General features: G+C 39.8%; 1 protein-coding gene across 5 annotated transcripts in view; it reads left to right on the forward strand.

The window, feature by feature from the left end:
• Positions 1-21,604, forward strand: part of DGKI (diacylglycerol kinase iota) — a 440,859-nt gene that overhangs the window by 394,181 nt on the left and 25,074 nt on the right. For all 5 annotated transcript variants that reach the window (XM_032304023.1, XM_032304024.1, XM_032304025.1 and 2 more), the window contains one exon: positions 21,464-21,501. In XM_032304023.1, coding sequence (XP_032159914.1) covers positions 21,464-21,501 — 38 coding nt within the window. The remainder of the gene's footprint in view (positions 1-21,463; positions 21,502-21,604) is intronic.

Genomic DNA, 21,604 nt, shown 5'->3' on the forward strand with positions numbered 1-21,604 from the left:
TGCCAACACTCGATGTTGACTAATGAAGAATATTTTCCCAATCTGATGGGAAAGTCAGATGGTATCTTAGGGTTTTAATTTGTGTGAAATGATTACACATCACATTGAGCATTTTTCATATAAGCCATTTGTGTTTACTTTTCTATGAAATGTCACTCTATTTCTTTTGCCCATTTTGCAGCCCCCCACCCACCGCCCCGGCTGCGCTGTCTTTTTCTTAATGATTCATAAACATCTCTATGAATTCTAGGTAAAGGTTTTTTGTTGGCTATGTGATATAATTTTTTTCCCCAGTTTGTGGTTTATCTTTCCAAACTTTATTGAGGAATAGGTATTCTTTAATGTAATGTAATCAAATTATTAATATTTTCTCTATGGTGTCTACCTTTGGTATGTTCTTTAAAGAAATCTTGTCATAGGATAGAATATCCTAAGGATATTCTCCCATTATTTCTTCTATTGTTTTTAATCGTGTTAAATTTCAATTGTGTCTTCATTATCTTGGAAATGATTTTGTGGCTTGAGAGAGATAAAAATACAGTTTTATTTTGATTTTTTTCATGTATGTACCAGTCATTATTTATTTCCTTCGCTGACTTGCAAAGCCTATTCTATCTTCCCCTCCCCTATATGTGGATTTCTAGATTCTCTTTTCTGTTTTATTGATCTGTATGTCGATTCCTGTCCAATGCACATTGTTTTAATTGCTCTAACTTTGGTAAAATCTTGCTATCAGGGAGAGCACATACACTAAAGTTTGTTCTTCTTCAACAATGTTTTAATTTTACTTGGACCTTTGCTCCTTCCTATAAATTTTAGGAATTTTAGGAATTTTAAAACTTCATCAAGTTTTTTCATAATTTTTATGGAAGTTGCATGAATCTATAAATCAGTATAGAGAGAATTGATATTAGGACAATGAGTCTTTCCATCTCAAACCATTTCACTTTACATTTAATTGTTTTTTTTTTTTTTAAGACTAACTGGCCTTTTGAAACACCTGTCCATAGAATTTCTTCATTTTCTTCATGAAGGATTTGGCCGTCTGTTGTTAAATATATTCCTAGTTACTTTACACTTTTTGGTGATTCTTTATATCTTAAAAATTGTATTTTCTAGAGGCATCTGGGTGGCTCAGTGAGTTAAGCCTCTGCCTTTGGCTTAGGTCATGGTCTCAGGGTCCTGGGATCCAGGCCTGCATTGGGCTCTCTGCTCAGCAGGGAGCCTACTTCCCCCTCTCTCTATGCCTGCCTCTCTGCCTACTTATGCTCTCTCTCTGTGTGTCAAATAATTTAAAAAAAAAAAAATCTTTAAAACATTTGTATTTTCTAAATGATCTTTGTTGGCACAGTGAAATGAAATTCACTTAGAATCTTATTTCAAATTTCTTCTTTCAAAATCTTGGTTCAAGACTCCTGCTAAAGTTTTAAATTCATAAATTCTACTTCAGGGTTCTTTTATGAGGAAGGAATTCTGCAGAGATATTATCATCTGCAAGTAATGAGAATTTTGTTCCATTCTTTCCAATGATTATGCTTTGTTATATATTTTTCTGGTCCTTTCTGTGCTGATTAGAACAGTACAGTATTGAATGAAGTAGAGATAGACAGCGTCCTTGATTTGTTCCTGATCTCAGAGTGGCTGGCATCCACAAGTCACCAGTAAGTGTGAAGTTCACTAATTGCTGAACAGCCCTGGTGATGTTGGTTGTTTGTAGAGAGCCTCTTCAGGATTTTTCCCTTGCATCCAAATGTGTTAAATTCAACAGGTATTAGAATTTTAATGAATGCTTTTTTCTTTATCTTTTGAGATAATGATTTTTCTTTCTTTGGTGTTATGGTGTACTTCATTTTCTAATAGAAACCAGTATCATATGCATGAGATAAATTCAAATTGGTTATTATATTTATCTCCTTTATATATTGTTGGATTCAGTTTGCTTCTATTCTGTTAGAATTTTTACATCCATGGTCGTCCTTGTGATGGACCTCTCATTTTCCTTTCTATTATACAGAGCACATATGATATACCTAGCTTTATAAAAGGAATTAGAAAGTATTTCCCTGTTTTCTAATCTCTGGAAGACTTTTGTATAACACTTGGTTTATTGATCTTTGGAATACTTTGGAAAATCCCATCAGTTAAACTATCTGGGGATATCATTTCCTTGGTAGGAAAAAATTCAATCTCAGATTCCTAGTATTTGTTTATAGAGATTGTCAGATTCTCTATTTCTTCTTACTGGTAACTTTTTTTTTTTTTTTCAAGGAATTCATCTATTAAAGTTTTTTCCATTTTTGGCATTAATTTTTTATAATATCTAGTTATCTGTGCAATTTCTGTGAGATCTGAAGTTACATCTATCTTTTCATTTTTAATATTGTTTGTGCTTGCTTCTCTTTCTTGTGTCTTCCCCCTTCACCACTCCCCACAGGCCTTGGAGCTCTCATTATTTTATTGCCTTTTTTCAAGAAACTTTTTTAGCTTCATTGGTCTTATTGGTATTATATATTTGTTTTCTTTGTTGTTGGTTTCTTATCTTTATGATTTCCTTTATTCTAATCATTTGGCTTATTATTATACTTTCTTCTACTTTTTTCTAACATAGTTTATTTTTTCAAAGATACTGCTTTATTTGAGAGAGAAAGAGAGCGCATGCATGCATAAGCCTCAGGGAGGGGTAGAGGGAGAGGGAGAAGCAGGCTCCCTGTGAGGAGGGAGGCCTGTGCAGGGCTCAATCCCAGGACCCTGGGATCATGACCTGAGCTAAAGGCAGAAACAACGGACTGAGCCACGCAGGCACCTAACACAAACAATTTAAGTATACGAACATTATCTGAACGCTTTCCCTTCTCCATATATCTCCTGGAATTCTGTTTAGATGCCTGATAGACCTTTTGATGCTATCCTGTATGTGTCCTACTCTCTTTTATATTTTATTTCTCCTTGTTTCTCTGGAATGCATCCTGGATAATTTCTTCAACATTGTTTTCTTGTTTTTTTACTGATTTATATTTACGTGTTTTGGATTATTCTTTGAGCCACTCATGTCCTTGGACCTTTATGCACCAGAGTTCTTTAAGTCCTTCAGAGAGGTTTGCCAGTCACCAAAGAAAACTACCAAACTTGATTAATTTAAATTAAATTCTCCATTGCTGAGTTTGTGTGTGTGCTTGTTTGTTTCTTGTTTTAGCTCCATAGGGAACACAGACATTAATTCAGAGTGCACAGTGTTCAGCAATAAATTCCTTGTTTTGGGTTTTATGTCCACACAGCATCAAGTTTTCTTGTTAAATCCTTTGTAGGCTTTATTATTCATTGTGTACTGATTTAGCTCTTCAGGGGCACAATTTTATATGGGGGTCTATTTGGGCAGGTTCCTGGCTTTATCTTCTGTATCCTGTGCCTCACACTGCCATCAAAGGGTGGCTCAAAATTCTCAGCATGTCACAGAAACCTTTAGGGCATCAGGTAGTTTGGGTATCTGCTCATTTGCTAGGGTCAATGGATTCACTTTATTTAATGGGTTTATGGATTCTTTACTGTCTCTCTTATTAGTAGGGAGTGAATGTGTATGATGAATTTTACTTTATTTTTGTTGTAAAATGAAACAAATATATAGTTTGACATAATATGTATATATATGTATAATATATGTGTATGTATTATACATATATATATTATCATGGTACTACACTCATAACCATCACTGAGGCCAAAATATGGAATTCCTTCCATGTGTCTCCATCCTATATGCATGTCTCCAGGCCTCTAAAAGTAACCACTATCTTGGCTTCTGTTGGTTTTTTGTTGTTGTTGTTTTTGGTAGGGTTTTTGGGTTTTTGGGTTTTTTTGCATATCTATAAAATCTTATTTCTCACTGTAGTTTTATCTAGCACACTCTAGATACTATAGTTTAATTTTGCCCATTTAAAAAAATAGTATGTCTTTTAGGTCTCTTTTAAACACCCATTCTCCACCTATTCTTTTCTTTTACTTAGAATTTATCTTTGAAGTGTGCAGGCAGGCCATTTGAACTGCAGACTTCCACGCGGGGGATTTGGCTGAGTGAGTGAACACTGACACACAGAGGCTTGATCAAACTCAGGTCTCATCTCTTTGGCAAGTCTATTGGTGAGAATGTGTTATTTGATCAAGGGCAAGTGATGTCTGGATTTTGCTGTTTTATTGATGTCCAATACCTAGATTTATTAATCGAGGTTATAAAATTTGATGTTCTAATTCTACTTTTGGGGATTTTCCAATTCTGTCATTTTATAAAGAGCCACTTCATCTCCTCTAATGTTTGATGACTCAGTGAAACAGGCCTTCAGGAAAACAGAATAAATGTTCAAGTCTGTCCTTTTATTTATCTGGTTATTAAATTAATTAGTTGAATCCTTATGACTGTAAAAAATGAACAGTTTTCAAAAATCTTGATGAATCGTGATTTTTTTTAAGTAGGCTCCATGCCCAATGTGGGCCTTAACCTCAAAACTCAGGAGATAAAGAGTAGCATACTCTAATAATCGAGCCAGTCAGGTACCCCATGAATTTTAACATAGTTCATGGGCTTCAGTACAATCTAGTTATTATTCTCATTGAAGTTTAAATTTTTCTGTTTGGCAAGAAGAAAGTCCCTTCATGTTGACTCTAAGTCCTCCTAACATTACTCCAATATTCTTAGATAATTTCCTTGATACCCAACATAGCAAGGTGTTTCAGACTCATCTTTTTGTAGCTTTTGCTTTTTGCCCTAGATGCCATTTCTCTAAAACCTCTTAGATGCTTTCAGTGAAAAATAGTATTTCAAGATCAGAATTTGGGCAGTAGATACTACTAGTTCATTGTTTCTTGTTGAGATAAAATAGTTATATTTGCATTCAGGATGTGTGTGGGGGTGTGTGTGTGTGTGTGTGTGTGTGTGGGTGGGTGTGCATGTGTGTGTATTCATATATACATGCTCAATCTTTTATTTTAGCCCACACAATTCAACTAGAATTACTGAAAGAAATTAAAACATATTTTCTTGCATTTTTATTGATTTGTGATATATTGGAATTAAAATCATAAAAAGCCATTGCACAGTATAATTTCTCCCTTTTAATATTCGTTTTTGACCTAGTTGCAGAAGTAACTAATTAATGCTCATCACAAATCTTTATGTTGAAATCTCTCTAGTTATTTTGATTTTCTGAACCACATTTTCCATGAGATCCCTTAGGAAAATCTCTTGAAAACATTATCTTTTGGGTCGTTTCATGTACTAGCTTATCTGGGACTTTTACCCTTAAAAATTGGTTGTGGCCCATACAGACTCATCATGTCACATGTGGCATGAAGCATCGCTTTTAAAGTCTGGATATTTCCCTTATAAAATTCTTTTTTTTTTTTCTTTGTCTAGATACCCAAAAGATTTTTTTTAAGACTTATTTATTTTAGAGAGAGAGCATAAGCAGAGGGAGGGAGGGAGAAAGCATCCACAAGCAGCCTCCCCAGTGTGGGCGGGGCTTGATCCCACGACCCTGAGATTATGACCTAAGGGGGAACCAAGATCAGCCACTTAACCTACTGAGTCCCCCAGGTGCCCCAAGATATTTTTCTTTAATGTACAATACTTTTTTGAAAATATACCTCGGCGTAGATCATCTTAAGACAGTCCTGTTCTCAAGTACATGATATACTATAGAAATATCCTGTTCAGTTTTTAAACTTCCAACGGTATTCTTGAATACAGTATTTGTATGTGTTCTCTTCTCTTGCTTTTGTTTCCTTCTTCAGGAGCTCCTTTTATATGTTTGATCTTCTCTATGTATCTTTAACATTTGTCATTTCCTCTCATATTCTTTTTGCCCTTTTCCTTTTTTAAAAGTTTCATTATCTGTTTCTTCTACTTTTCTTAAGACTTTACTGGTTGAATTTATTTATTCCTGTGTTCCTTCTAGGTTGTCTTCATTGGAAAATGATTTTTTTCCCTCTTATTTCTAGTTCTTTGAATGACATCATTTCTGAATTATTCTGATTAATGCTATGCTTGATACGGTGTATCACTTTACCAATACCATTAAGGTATTTCAAAAAGTATGCTACTATTTTTCGAGTAAGTTTTTGTGGTACACTTTCATTGCTTCTAGGATTTTATTCTGTCCTTTATTCTTTTTTTTTCCCCTAAAATAACTTCATATGATATTTTACTTTCTTTGCTATTTTTATACGAAATTCATTTTTCTGAATTGTGGAAAGAAAAATACATTCAGTTAGCTATTCTCACTTCAGACGGCTCTTTTTTCTATGGGTTTCGTGTCCTATTGAATTGTGGTGGCTTGCTTTCTCAGACTTCCTGGTTTTGATCCATATCCTTGCTTTTATCCAGACCTCTTCCTTTACTCCTGTTGGCCGTATTCAGCTCAGCGTGCATTCCACTCAGAAAGTCAGCCTCAATCCTGATTTTGGGTCCTGTCTTGAAGAGGCATCCTAGGTGGTCAGTTTTGAAAGCTCCCAGAAGTTGCAATGCTCTGGGCACTTCAGTTTTTCCTGGGGTCCCTTGTGCGGATTTGTCAAGTAAATGGGAACAATTTCTGAGGCTGTTCTTATACAGGCGCCCTGGACTTTCCCAGGACCACCTGTTGGCTCTTCTGGGGCATTCCTGCCTTCGGGATCAGGTGCGTCAGCTGCCCCACTGCCTCCCTGTGCTCTCCTGTGCAGACACCAGGAGAATTCAGGTCTTTGGGCTGTTCATGGCCTCTCCCCAGCCATTTTTAATCTTGAAGTTTGTGAAGATACCTTGTTACCTTCTTTTGAGGATTGACCATGTGTTTTGGTTCTTTTCTTTTTTTTTTTTTTTTTTTCAAGATTTTATTTATTTATTTAACAGAGAGAGATCACAAGTAGGCAGAGAAGCAGGCAGAGAGAGAGAGGGGGAAGCAGGCTCCCTGCTGAGGAAAGAGCCTGATGTGGGGCTCGATCCCAGGACCCTGAGGTCATGACCTGAGCTGAAGGCAGAACACCAACCACTGAGCCACCCAGGTGCCCTGCGTTTTGGTTCTTTTACCAAGTTTCTCTATCTCTGTGGGGAATCAAATGGGCAATATGGAGGGCGCTGGTTGTGATGCGCACTGGGTGTTGTATGCAAGTGATGGGTCACTAAATTCTGCCCCTGAAGCTAATATTATACTGTATGTTAACTAACTGGCGTTTAAATGAAAACTTGAGAAAAAGACAAAAAAGAAGCATTCAAAAAGTCTGCTGCAACTATTACCACCACCTTCCCATATTTCCTGATTTTTTTTTTTTTTAAATCCATCATTTTAGCTTGAATTGTTAGGGAAGGTTAGTGTCTGTGATTTCCCCTTATTATCAAAAAGAGAGCCCTGTATTCATCTTTATTCAAATAAAAGTTCAACACATTGAAAGTTATATATATTTTTAAATTTCTGCTGGCCCCTGAAAATGAAAAATTAAAACAAGAACAATTTATTTTTGAGAAACTCAGAATGGAGGGATTAATTAAGGTTTGGGTCCTTGTGTTTCAGCCAAATAATTTCAACTACTCCTTTGGAATTATGTGGGATAATAGACTCTGAAGCATATTTAAAACTTAAAAATATGTCAGTGTTTATTAAAGCTTAATCAGTGCCAGGTGTTGTCCTAAAGTGTGTTCTGTTGAGCCTTAGAGTTTAAATGTTTTCTTTTAGGTCACACCAAATGAGTATATACTGAACCAACCACTCCATAGATTTTAGATATATTTGGTCTACAAAACAATCATAGTAATACTATTATCCCCACTTGACAGATGACGAAGCTAAGGCACAAACCTTTTAGGTGCCTTGTCCAAGGTCCCATGCATAACTGGTAAGGCTTAGAGCTCGGATTTACACTCAGGTAATCTGTCTAGATCCAGATCCCATTCTCAGCTACTCAAGCTGAGTAGCTAAGTGTTGGGCTCCATGTAGTAGGAAATCCTGATTCTTTCGGTTGAATGGAGAGCTCCTAATTACTGGGTGGTTATTTATCCTTAAAAATGAGGTATATATTCTTCCATAGCAGTGGCCAGTACCCTTGATGCAGAATGTTTCAAAGATGTGTTCTTGATCCATTGCTCCTCTCCTCATACTTCCATAATCAAGGAAATGGTTTCCTCGATCAAGGAAACTAATCAAGGAAAACAACTCCGTGCTGATAGCATCCATTTTTTTAAAGGGTAAAATTCTTGAAAGGTAGCTATTTCCTTAAGAAAATATCGTAACAGGAAGACAATATTATGAACAGAATAGTAGTGTAGATTATGAAAGCTGGATGTTTTTCACTTTTATTTTAAGCTATTTATTAGTAAAATGCAACAAGTAAAGTAAACTCAGTAGTGATACAGATGGAAACCTCACCGATCTTTAATTGCCTCACTGGGAAGAGTTTTCAATATTGGTCATCACAGTGTGCCACTTTGCAATGACTTTGGGCTAACTAATGCAAAGTTGCTAGAGTGTTCTTTTTTGCCCCATACTCTGTTTCTGACTATGCAGTCCCCCATTGGCTTTTTAATTAGATTCAAACATTTGAGTGCTCACTTTTAAGGCCCTTTCTTACCCTGGTCTAGCTCATGTTGCTTTAGTGAATTATTTCTCCTCCCCAGCTCGTGGGCCCTCTCCAGGTTCCTCTCCTTTATATGCTCCAAGCCATATGGCTTGCATCACCTCCTACCATCTCTCTGGCAGGCCACCTTCATTGTCTTTCATTCAAGTCCTCTCTTTGGTGCTCATTAATTCCCGCATGTTGGAACCACCTCCCTAGATTCTAGGGACAAACAATGATGAATTTTCCTGACAAACTCAAATGCCCACGATTTTCCCTTCCCTATTCACTTACTGTTTTTTTGAGTGTATTCCAAATTTCTCCCCCCATGGGTGGTGTTGCCCTTCTTATTTGACTAGGAGCCCAGTGAATAGAGATGTTGCCCCATGCTATGCTGTGCCCTGGCACAGAATTGATTTTCTCCATACAAATCTCACTGTTGCATTCGCTGCTGTATGTGGTGTTGGCAAACAGAAACTTTCAATACACATCTTTGAATTGCACTGTAGACTCATTAACATTGTTCCCTGTTGTAGAAGATAGGTTAGTCCTGGTCCTTTTCCAAAGAAATTCAGTTGGTACTGTGCTGAAAAAAATGGCCTTTTATGGTGGTCTCACTGGGTGCTCCCCAAAAACTGTGAAAGGAGAGGAATAGAAATGACAGCATGCTTTTCTTTGGCTAGCCTTCTTTCACATTTCCTAGGAAAACAGACAGTCACTGCTGATTAAAAAACAAAATAAAACAGAATAAGCAAACAGAACAAAACCCAAACCCCTGGGCTCTCCAGGATCAGGTTATATCACTTTCTGTGTGTCCTGACCCTGCTCTTCTCTCTCTCCTCCCCGATTCTTAAATCTCACTATTGACTCTAACCACATAATCCTTTGATCCTGTGGTTTCTTTGGAGGGCTTTGTCGGTGACCATCGTCTAATTATCTTTTGAAGCCTCATTAGAGATGAGTGTATGTTGAGCGGGAGGAGTGCTCTTTACTGAGATTCACCTACCACTTGGCTTGAGTTTCCCTGGCCTCAGAGAATATTCCAAGTACTTAGAATACCACAAAATAAGAAAATGACAAGAAAGGAGATGATGAGGGAGCAAGAGGCTGGCTGAAGACAAAGGAGGGGAGAAAGCTAACTCCCTGGTTTGCTTGTACGCAGCCAGGTCAGAAGAGGTCATCAAAGAAGGTCGTGTGTCATGGCTCCTCTGGTCGCAGATGAAGTGTCACAGATCTCATGCCTGTAGATCGGTCTCTTGTCCCCCAGACAAGTGTGTGAAAGGGCTCTCGGCAGCTGCCTGACTTGGTCTCCATGTAGTCATCTATAAGAGCAAAAATGAAGAATCAAATTGTGCTTACTTTTTAAAATTTACTGTGTTTCCTTAGGCCTTCTACTGTATGAACTGATAGGACCTGAGCTGTGTCTACACCCCTGTCCCCAAGTGGCTGAGCAGATACACTGACGGTGACAGTAGTACGGTCCTGACAAGGTGGTCATTGCTACTCGATTTGTCTGTTGTCTACTTGACTAGAGAAGCCCCAGGATCCAACCAACACCTTTTCCCCAATGAGCTCCACTGAAAGCTTCATTGTTCTTGTGATGCCTTCCTCCCGCAAAGAACTATGTGGCTGCTGGTGACCGCTTGCCTTGAATGACAGTCTTGGCCCAGGCCTCCCTTATCGTGCTTACCTCTTGCAGAACACGAGAATGTCTTCTCACTTTTTCAGTCAGTTCCTGGAAGATCGGTCCTGGATATTTCACAGTGTTCCATCCTGGCACATTCTGGATGGAAGCGTTTTTTTCTGTGCGAATTTTGTCTGGCCATGCTCTCTGCACTAGCTCATTAGAACTGTAGAAATGCCCCTCAGTCCAGCTCATTTTCAAGCTAACGAGGTCAACGAAACACTGCCCCATCTGGCCAGCCTTCTGGGTCAGTCCTCATCTTCTAGGTGCACTCTGGGTGCTCAGCTTATCGGGGCACAACGGTTGCAGCTATAGACAGCATTCCTTCTTCTGGTCAGCATGGCGGCACGTGGCGCCTAGAAGCAGTTCCTTCCTACACCATTTCCTTTCCCCAGTGCTAATATATCTTTCTGTAGCCTCCCTCGTCAGAGCTGGGGAAGCTTAGGGCATGAAGATGCTATGACTGTCTTCCTCATGGTTGACCAGAGAGATGAGGGCAAGAGAGGACCTCTTTTCACCCCCTAATGACATCCTAGACTGTCTGTCACCAAGTGAGGGAGAAGTGTGGTGCCCCATCTTGGAAGTGATTCTTGCATGTGCTAGGTTTCCATCTTGGCTTTGCCACGTGTAAGCCATGTGGCCTCGAGCAAAATGACTTAACCTCATGAAGCCTCAGTTTGTCGTCCTGAATGGGGATGATGACAGGTATCAGTACATATCTAGCAGTTGTAGCATGAGGATTAACTTAGATAGTATTTAGCTCCATGCTTAGTGCATAGTTGACTTGCAAATGTTCACAAAAGAAAGGGACAGGGCAGGAGAGTAGATGTGCCCAAGAGAGCAGCAGGAGCTATCAATGTCAAATACTCAAAGCGGGAGTATCTTTTTCTATAAATAGACCTGCTGTGTCATATTTGCACGGACTTCGGGATATTCTTCAAGCATATGGGCTTCTGACTTTGCTGGAACTAAACATGTGCCCACTCCCCCGTGGGCAGAGAGTGACTCGTTTTGTTCTGGGCAGTGGACACTTGCGAGTGGATGGTAGTGGCGGGCAAGGACAAAAGTGTTGTCTCAGAGTGGGGAGGACCTGGCCCAGCCCCAGCTCTGTTCTCCGCAGGGTGGGGGCGTCTGGGGTAGATCATATCCCCTTAGCCTTTGGTCTCTTCGGAGATCAGGCAGAGCTGGCGCCACGTAAGGCATCTTCTGTTCTCTAGACTCGGGCCTCCCAGCCGCAGAAGAATACTGGGCAATGAGATACACGAGGAGAACCCCAAAATGTCACCTTCAGGTTTGGAAGGGTGTTTGGGAGACACCCATGTCCTGCTTTCTATGGGGCAGGTGTGTGGATTCCTACAAAGGAGTGCTGGCCTTACTATTTCTGCTTTTGATGATGACACATGGTGATGTGATGATGACACATGGCCCTGCTGTTTCCACACCTCGCCAGATTCGCCTCCTGAAAAGAAAGAAAATCAACTTTGCAAGTGCATAAATGCCGCAGGCCCGCTTTCACACTGGTAGCTTTCTTTAACAAGGTAATGAAATACATTGCTATTTAATTATGCAGTTTCCAGCTTTTCTCCTGACAAAGCAAGGCCCCTGTGCTTATGAAAAAAAGGATTTGTAAACAGCCAGAGCCCACTCACTTGTGCACAGTCTGGTGACATTTCCATCGCTCTTGTGCCCCACTAAGTAAAGGCAATGATTTCAGCCATTGCCAAAAAAAAAAAAAAAAAAAAAAAAAATTAGAGGTGGTGTTTTTTAAGACCAGAAAATAGGTCACGGAAACCAAATTGTTTGTATAGCTGCTTGTTGTATTTCTCTGACCGTGTGCCTGTCTGGACCCCATATCTTCCCTAATTCTGCGGGCTCCTTCTCAGAAAACACGGCTCACTCCAAGATGTTCTTTGGGCATCTGATTTCCCAGCGGTCTTTCTAGTTAAGCTCCTTTTATATTTGAGGAAGAGAGTGATAGTCTTGCAAAGTTGGATTCTGACAATGGAGTTGGTGAGTGATTTTCAGTGACTTAAAAAAGAAAGTGTTTGGCCTCACATCACTGTCTGCATCTTAGAAGCTGTTCTTCCAGGATGCTCTGCTCACTCCCTCCCTGCCTCCTTTCTTCCTACCCCCAGTCTAGACATCCCCCTTTCTCAAGAGGGACTGCTTATCGCTTACGTACCCACGCCTCTACACCAGCCGGACTTCTCCACAGAAAATTCTCCACCTGTATTTTCTGCCAATGCAGATCTTCCCTTTATGGACAATTTCTCACAACTTCCCTAGGAACTGATTCCGTACGCCACTTTCTTTCCTTAGCTCTCAGGGGCTCTGTGTGGCTGTGTAAGGATACATGTGTTACTTTATAAATCACTCTTTTTTTCCTTAAGAATATAGGAGTTCCTAAGAAGAATGAAGGTTTAGTTTTCATTTCTCTTCACGGCAATTGGTAAAATCTGTTCTTTAGAAGATATCATGGAAGATTGGCCCACATCCTGAAGCCTGTTCTATTTTGTATCTTCTGAGCAAGCTTCAGAACTAACCATTTACTTTAGAATTCGTACTTCTAAGGTGTGATGCTGCTTAAGTCAACTTAGCAGAATGTCAAAATGAAAGTTAAACCTTACTGTTCATTTTTCTGAAGTAAATTGCTTATTTTTTCTATGCTTTCAATTAATATCTGTCTTATGCGAATCTGGGGACCATTCAGACTTAGTCTTTGATTATAACTTAGGTCCAGGTACAAATTGTATTTACACTTAAAGTGAAACAGGCTGTAGAAAGTATCTTTTAAAGAAAATTGTACACTTTTGCTCCACGTGTGTTTTGCTGGTGTTTGTCCCTGAAAGCGACCTTTGGTGTTAGTTCCTCACTGGTTTTAGTTGTGTTTCAGTGAGAAATGTTTTGGCTAAACCTGATCTTCTTAGTTCAAAAGGCCTTCATCGTCCAAAGTGGTCAGAATGCTGCTAGGCAGTGATAAGGTACTTTGTGTGCATCCCAATGACTGGATGACCCGTAAACCCATCAACTTTCTGAACTCCAGAACACACTCCTTTGTACTTGGATCCTGGCCTTAAACACTATTTCCCATACACAGTCTTGATGTTTGGTTAAAACCAATAACCATCCATCACTTTCAGGCCAGGTCAGATCTGCTCGCGGCTATCACAGAATGAAATATGAGCACAGCTTTGCAACCCAAGTTCCTTTTAGAGGTCCTGAAGGACACAGCTACAATTTATCAGAGGAATTCAAGGAGACCTCTCATAGGAGGAAAGCGGCCCGACGTTGAGGGGTGGGATGAGGCGGAGGCACTGAAGCCATCTCCAAGGCCCTCAGTCAAAGTCATTAGCAGCAACATCTGGCTTCTACTTGGCACTTTCGAGGGAGGCAAAGGAGATCCGTATTTATTAGGTCTTCCATTTCTCTTTGCTTCTCAGGATTATAGCTTTATCATTCACATGCTGGGAAACCAAAAAAAAAAAAAAAAAAAAAGCTCATCAGCTGAAGTTAAAGTCTCTCGACATTCTAGAGATGGGGCATTTTTGGAGAAGGCAAGAATTTTGTTTTAATCTCTTCCATCACTGAAATAGTTGTAGCGTACTATGAATCTTAATATGTACTACTTTATTCACATGTTAAGAAGGAGAAAGAGTGTTACCATGTACTATGATTATTTGGGGTTCATGAATAGGAATTTAGGAAGGTGGAACCAGACGAAAACACTTTACATCCATGAAAAATCCTTCCCTGTTGGTGGAGGCTTACTAGTTATTGGACAGAACAGTTGGTGGGATTCTGTAATATTAGCACTAAAAAGGAAGTGATATTTTTCTAGTTTTAAGGGAATAGTTGGATATTACTGCAGAAGGTAGGACTGTATTTTTTTTTAAATGTTGGCTACTATGTCCAAAGATGATAATATTAATATATCATTACTAGAGAACATACTAATTTTGCATTACTTGGATTCTCAGGAGGACATTTTCAAGAACCTCTCTCATCCCTCCTATGACTGTTTGGTATATATTTTACGCAGCTGGCTGAAAGTAACCTACTTTCAGGGGAAGTAGGGAAAGACTGGGGAAGACCCGTGAACTTGGCTTCTCTAGCCCAGTGCTCAAAGCAAATTAACCCATGAAATTTCTCTTAACACTGACCCAAGGTTTAGCTGATGTTCTAGGAAATAACCATTGCTTAGCAGAAGGCTCTGATTTGACCCATAATATAAATATTTCTGGTTTAATGAGATACTTACCATGTTGTTTTGCTGCATCCAGTAAACACTATTAGATGCCTGAAAAGATAGGAAAATAGTCTAAATAGTCTAAACTCCAGATTTGTCTGCCAAGCGTATCAGGGGCCAGTACAGTGGGCTTTCTTCCATTCCCTAATAAGTTTTCCTTGATTCAGGGTTGGAAGAAGATTGAATGATAGCTCACAGAATCACCAGACCATAAGTATCAACCAAGCACTTCGTGTATTTCTTGTACTAGACTAATTACTTACCTTTCTTGTACTAGAGTTTTTGTTGAAAGATGGGATATAGACAAAATAAAAAGAAGTGAAAACACAGTCCGTGTGCTTGTGGCTTAAGTGCAGAGATGGGGTTTCCACATGTGAAACCACCAGAGAACGATTTCACAACCACAGGTAAACAAATGGGGTGTCCGGGAGGGACATCTGGTCCCCGCACTGTTTATAGCTAATTCCAGGGGGGAAATAAGAGAAATGGAACCAACTGCTTCTGAAGGGAGCCCGTCCCGGTCCTCTGGCAGCAAGGTGGAGGTTTTCTGCCAGGAGGGAACACTGGATAGGGGGCTGTTTGTTTTTTCTCCAAACAGGAAACTCCTTCCATGCCAATAGTAGCTTCAAAAGGATTGCTGCAGCAGATGGAAAGAACCCATATGCATTCATGCATTCAATTAGCAGGGACTAATTCAATTTGAGGATTAACCCTGTCATTAGAGAGAAACAAAACCTATTTAAGTCTCCCATCTATGGTTACACACTCTGAGCGCCATTGGCACAGGTGGTGGTTGAATATTAGACCATTGTAGCATTCCATGGCCTTCCGATGCCACTGATAGATTAATCCCACTGAGGAGGAGATCCTGGAAGTGTGTGCTCTGAGCCTTCCACTCTATTTTGGCAAAGGAGGAGAAGCTGGTAGACCTGGTGGGAGGGAAATGGGACTAGCGTTTGCTGAGTGAGTGCTTGCTTGACTAGAGGAGGAAAAAGGGGAGAGATGGTGTGTTTTTGGTTTTTGGTTTTTGGTTTTTTTTTTTTTTTCCTACATCTGATTATTAAAGAGAGATTCAGGGTAAAGCTTACCTTAGATAGAATTCTTAGTTCAACTCAACAAACACTTGTTGTCTTCATGATCTTCTACTTGCCTTTCTTCCTTCTTTTCCAAAAAGCTGATCTTTCAGGTAAGCAGTTGTCAGCCTTTTGTATTTATTCCGCTGAGATACTCATGACATAAAACAGATGACATTGTGTGCAAAACATGCTCTTATAGAGGACACAGGTAACAAAGGCTATTATTCATGGCCATTTCCCAGACCTAACTTAGTCAGTGTCAACCCTCTTACTCAAAGCACATCACAATATAAATGTATGATGTGACAGACTGAGTTTTCCAGAAACAGTCACAGCATTGTCTCCTATCCTACACATCCTTCTTGCAATATGACTTTGACATTCTTTTCATTGAGATGTGGGGTCTGGGTCCTCTTTGAATGTGGGCAGACTTAAGACTATAGCAGCAGAATTGACACCCCATGATTTCCAAGGCAAGGTGACTTCCAAGAGGCTTTCTTGGGATGATTGCTTTTGAAACCTAGTCACCATCTTGGGAGGAAGCCCAAGCAACCATGAAATGTCATGCTCAGGGAACGAAAGCTCCCAGGTGAAGCCAGCACCCAGTCTCCTGTCCTGTATAATCATCTTGAAAGTGGATCTTTGAGCTCTCAGTGGAGCAGCCCACCCTATGCCAGGTGCAGGAGAGACAAGCTTTTGGCTGAACCTGGCCCACATTGCAGATTTTTGAGAAAAGCAAATAATTGTTTTGTTTGAAGCCTCTATGTTTTGGGATGATGGAGCTCTCCGTGAGTGCCTCGCAGTTATGCAGTCAAAGAGAGCTAATACAGATTTGTGAGTCATTATAAGAATAATCTTGAATTTGTTCCAATATATTAAAAACCCTCAGTATTTTAGCTATTAACAAATAATTGGCACATAACTTATTAGCGGTTGTCAAAACCTCCTCTAGGCTTACATTAAAATGCAGAGGTCTCTCAAAATATCGAATTCCTCCTTTCTCTCACCTCATTGTGTTGAGCATGGCTATGTAAAATAATACTAATTACAGTCATTTTCATGAGCTGCTTCTCATTTATGCCTCATTAGCATAATTTGCAGTAGTTATCCATGCCATTAAATGAGTGTTAGTTACCTTTGCTGTATCTAATGATCATACTAAATTCGTTTTGGGGAGCTAAGCCTTCACACTTTGTTGCTCGTGTCCCATGATGGACTGCTTACAAAGTAGAAAAATTGGACAGAATGCTTCTGATAAAGAAAATGCAGGAAAGGCTCTGCAGAAGTAGGTATCTAAAAGAAGTAGGCTCTTGGGCAGCGGACAATGCAAGCCATCTGGTGACTAAGCAGTACATAACTTTGAATAAAGGACAAGTAGGAAGATGCCCTTTATGATCAGATTAACAGAATTGTGAATGCAACATCTGCCCTCGATATTCAGTGTCTCCTTTGGCATAAAAAGTCTTGGACCTTGAAGTCTTAAATTGACTTAATTTGGCATGGGATGCATTCATGAGACTTTTACTTGGGGTTGTTTTGGTTTTTGCCCACCTTGCTTCAGTTTCAAGGGGAAACAGCATGGTGGCAGGAATTCTAACATAGGGGTCAGATGCAGTAATGTTAAAGAAAATGTGAAAGAAACAAAACAAAAGAAAAAAAATAAGAGTCTCTCTTTCATCTGGATTGCTAACTATCTGTGTGACCCTGGAAAAGTCCATTTACTTATCAAGCCTGTGTTGTCATCTATGAAATGAGAGGTTTAGGCTAGAGCCCAAAATACTTCTGGAATGTAGAATATGACCACTTCTGAAGGGACAATTCTAGGACGTGTTTCTTGCTTCACGGATGAACTATTTAGGAGTTAAAAACTATGCAGAATTGGGCAAAAACAGATATATATTTATGCTTCTCAGTGCTGCAACTGATTTCTCTCCCAACGCAGGGCTCTACAAGCTATTCTTTGTTCGATGGTGGTAGTTTGCACTTTTAATGTCTTTCTTCCATAACTTTTTGAAAAATATTCAAGTGACTGCTGTCATTATTAGGTGACAAACGGTTTGGAAATAGAATATTACTTTAAGAACTGAGAAATAATATGAAAATTTAAACTTTTTAAATAGAGCTGAGTGTACAGAGTTGATGTAGTTATTTTGGGTGATTTATCGAGAACTCATATATGTGGCTTTGCCAAGCCTTGTGTACTTTTTATTAAATATTTTCATTGGCATAGCAAAAACTGCAACCTTAAACTCTCCCTTTGGAAGTAATCATATGCCAAACTCTACAGCTGTAATTGGCCTTAATCTAACCTTCTCATTTCATAGGTGAGAAATGGTTCTTTTTCTATGTTACGAGGTCAAAAGCATCAGAATTCTATGATGTTCGTTCTACACAGGAGACCAAAATAGTCAGTCCTCTGTTCCTTGAGCTGATTTGAAAGGCAGAGTCCCCAAAGAACTGACTTTATCTTCATTTTTCTAACGAGAGAACTGAAGGTTGGTAAACTATAACTCGCCCAAGGTTACAGCCGATTCATGGTGCTCCCAGGGGCTCACAAGGAGTCTAACTCTTAGCTTAGTTATAATGTATCCCTTTCTAATTTGGGCTTCTTGCCAAAATGCCAGTTCCCTGGGTTTGCTTTGTACAGAGGTATCCCCAGAACCTCGAACACGGCCTGGCACGGCAGGAGCAGGTGGCCAGCCAGTGACCCTATGGATTGTTTTGTCCCTCTCCTGATTCCAGCAGGTAGCCATTGTTCATTCATAAAAGATGCTTAAGGATGTCCAGACCATTGGGAATAGAGGCCCAAGAAAGAGAGACTAAGAAGATGGTGATTCCTTCCTGGCGGTCCTGACTTCTCAGTTCCAGGATGTTTATTAGAGAGCAGTTTAGCACTGGAGGAAAAACCAGCCATTTCATATGAATTAATGAGTCTGCTTCTAAGCTCTAAAAATGACAAGCTTCGCAGTTCTCTATCCCTTACTCTCCTGCCTAACTATGTGCGTTTCTGTGATTTAATTGTCCAGGAAACCTGCTATCCATCTACTCAATGGCCTTTACGTCTCATCAGCAATTTGACTTACCCTCTTTGCATTTGGGATCACGATTTCCCCAGTTGCAAAGAGTTTTGGAAAAGGCAGGAAGGCAAGCTTGGAGCTCAAGAAATAATAAAGAATAATACTGTAATCATAACAATTCATTATCTGTTTTTGAAGCTTGATCTTTCAGAAAGTTATTATCTGGAGTTGAATACTAATAGATCCACGCTCTCTTTATGCAGAGGAGATCTTAAACAACAGTGTACACGGGAAAGGACATTAATCAGGAGAGAGAAGTGAGCCTTGAGTCTAATAATGTTTGCATAATAGCTACCCTTGGGTGTATTGCTTGACTTAAGAATAAATATCCCTGCTTTCCATCTCTAGTACAATTGGAAATTATTCGTGGTTATGATTCTGTTATGTGATCCTCTCTCTGTACATGGGAACTTTAAATCGGGAGGCTGCTGGAAACCAACAAGCATAGCAATACCGTGAATGAGTCTGGGGTAGACATTTAAAGAGGCTAGAATATTGGGCAATCTGGAGAAAATGAGCAGAGAGCAGGTCACAACTCTTCTCAGGAGGGGGAGGCTGGGGTCAAACTGGCATGGTTGATATTTATACGCTTCCCTGGTTTACTTTTACCTCTGCAGTGGTTTCTCACCACCTGCAGGATAAACTCTAGTGCCTCATCTTGACAGAAGAGGTGCTCACTGGGGGCGGTTCCTGCGACTTGGCAATATTCATCTGCAACTGTTCCCCACCTCAGGGAAGATGATACATAGCTCTTCGCAGGTTCTGTTAGACATCACAACTTAACTTCCATGTCTTTGTTCAGATCCTACCTTCATCTTGCAAGGGTTTTCCAAATCTTCTTTACTAATTAATTCCACTTACCATGGAAGAGTTGGCTTAAATTTCACCTCCTCCAAGAAATCTTTGAACTCCACAGCTAGCCAATAAGTTTTTCGCCAGATTCTGATATTTTTGTTTCTTTTCTTTCTTCTTCTCTTCCTTTCCTTCCCTTTCTTTTTCCTTTCTTACTTCCCTTCCTGCTGCTCCTCAAATAGAATTTGTTCTGGGTAGTTCCTTTATTGCACTGATTTGTTGTGCTTATACGCATGAAATTTTATACACAAGTGCTTTAAATTAATGAGCTCATTTTTTTCTCTTCTCTCTCTCTTTTCTCTTTTTTTCTTTTCCTTTTGACTTCTGGGGAAAGTTTCAATATAATCTTGAAAAAATAAGCACTCTACTATTCAGAACTTACAAAGCTTTTGTTTGTTGGTTTTGTTTTTACATTAGAGAGATGAGCAGGATAGCTATAAATTTTATTTTACAAATAAGAAAATTGATTCAGAAACATTGCCTTGTTAAACTTACATGTCTGCTAAATTAGGCATTAGAATTAGACCCTAGTCCAATGTCTTCTCTTTTTTTTTTTTTTTTAAGATTTTATTTTTTAATTTATTTTCAGAGAGAGAGTGTGCTTACAAGTGAGCGACCTACTTGTCACCATAATGCAGGTCCCTGTGTCTAGTCCGGACCTCTGTCCAGTACAGCTCCACTAGCTCTGTGAGGCCTGGAGAAAAGGGAAGGAAATAGTCTTTATAGGTTATCAAGTTCATAGTGTTGTGAAAAGGCACTGCATTGGGATATCTGAGTGGCTCGGTCAGTTAATAGTCCAACTCTTGATTTTGGCTCTGGTCATGATCTCAAGGTGGTGAGATCAGCCCCAAATCAGGCTTTGAGCTCAGAGGGGAGTCTGCTTGAGATTCTCTCTGTCCCTACCCCTCGGCCCGTCCTGCTCATGCTCTCTCTCTCTTTCTTTCTCTAAAATAAACAAATAAATCTTTAAAAAAAATCAAAATGAAAAATAAAATGACACTTTGAGAAAGAAAATTTAAATTACTTTCTTCTAAAATTGTGTGCCATTCAAGCGTTAAAATAATCCATTTTTTCGGTAGTTCTAGAATCTAAGTAGTTGTTTTTCCAAAGGGACCGTTTGCAACAGAACGCACGTGTTCCCTTTAGGATCCAACACCGTCATTAGGTGCTCACGCATCCTGTCCTCTCTCAGCAGTCCCCTCCTGTCCCTCGTCCTCTACCTCCCAAGTACAAGTGCACTTGTACCTGCACTTCGATGCCCCTGAAGGTACATATTTTTACAATGAGATTAGGTTTCCTAATACTTTGAGTTCTTTCCATAAGAGTCACCCGTGGATTAGATGCTGACCACGTGGCTCTTTTCTTCAGAACATAAAGAACATACATGTTCCCTCCTCGGTACCTCCAGTCCCCTTCCTTTCCATAATGGTAGGTGTTGTCGGTCACTGCAGAGCAAAACTGTTAGTGATTTTTGGAACCCCAAGAGGAGAAAGTACAAGGAAGTAGAAAGAAGGGAGCAGAAGCAATCACGGTTAAGCACCCAGCCGGCCTAAGTAGAAGAGTTGAGAACATCCACATGACTTCATCGATCATTTCAGCCATTCTGTAAGATTTAGACCTGCTTGTTGGCCCATGTGGAAACCCGGCTCTGAGGGTTTCCATGATTCGCTCAGAGCTTGTGTCGGAGCTAAGATTTGAACCTAATCTCTGTGGCCTCAAGCTTCGTGAGGGGGTATCAAGGTAGACTCTAGAATGATGGATAGAATGGGTGCCAGGGTAGTGAAGGGATGAAGAGGAAGCTTTTCCCTGTTGCAAGATTCAGCCTTTGGCATGCTTCTCCTTCCCTGATACCTGCCTCAGATATAGACTATTTCTGCAAACTGTGGGTCCAGCCCCTTGGGATATTTAAGTGAGAGGGTCTTCTACTAATGGGACATCTCTCTTTTGTCTCCCACAGCAATTTTGCAGGCAGTAATAGCTGGTGATCTTATGAAGGTAAGCTCTCTTCCTACCCACACTTTTGGTGATTCTTCAAGAACTTTAACATCAACCATTTCTCACCAAGTTTTCGTGATCTCTCATACGCCATACGTCATCC

The sequence above is a fragment of the Mustela erminea genome, chromosome 11 (assembly GCF_009829155.1).
Source record: "Mustela erminea isolate mMusErm1 chromosome 11, mMusErm1.Pri, whole genome shotgun sequence".
Lineage (NCBI taxonomy): Eukaryota > Metazoa > Chordata > Mammalia > Carnivora > Mustelidae > Mustela > Mustela erminea.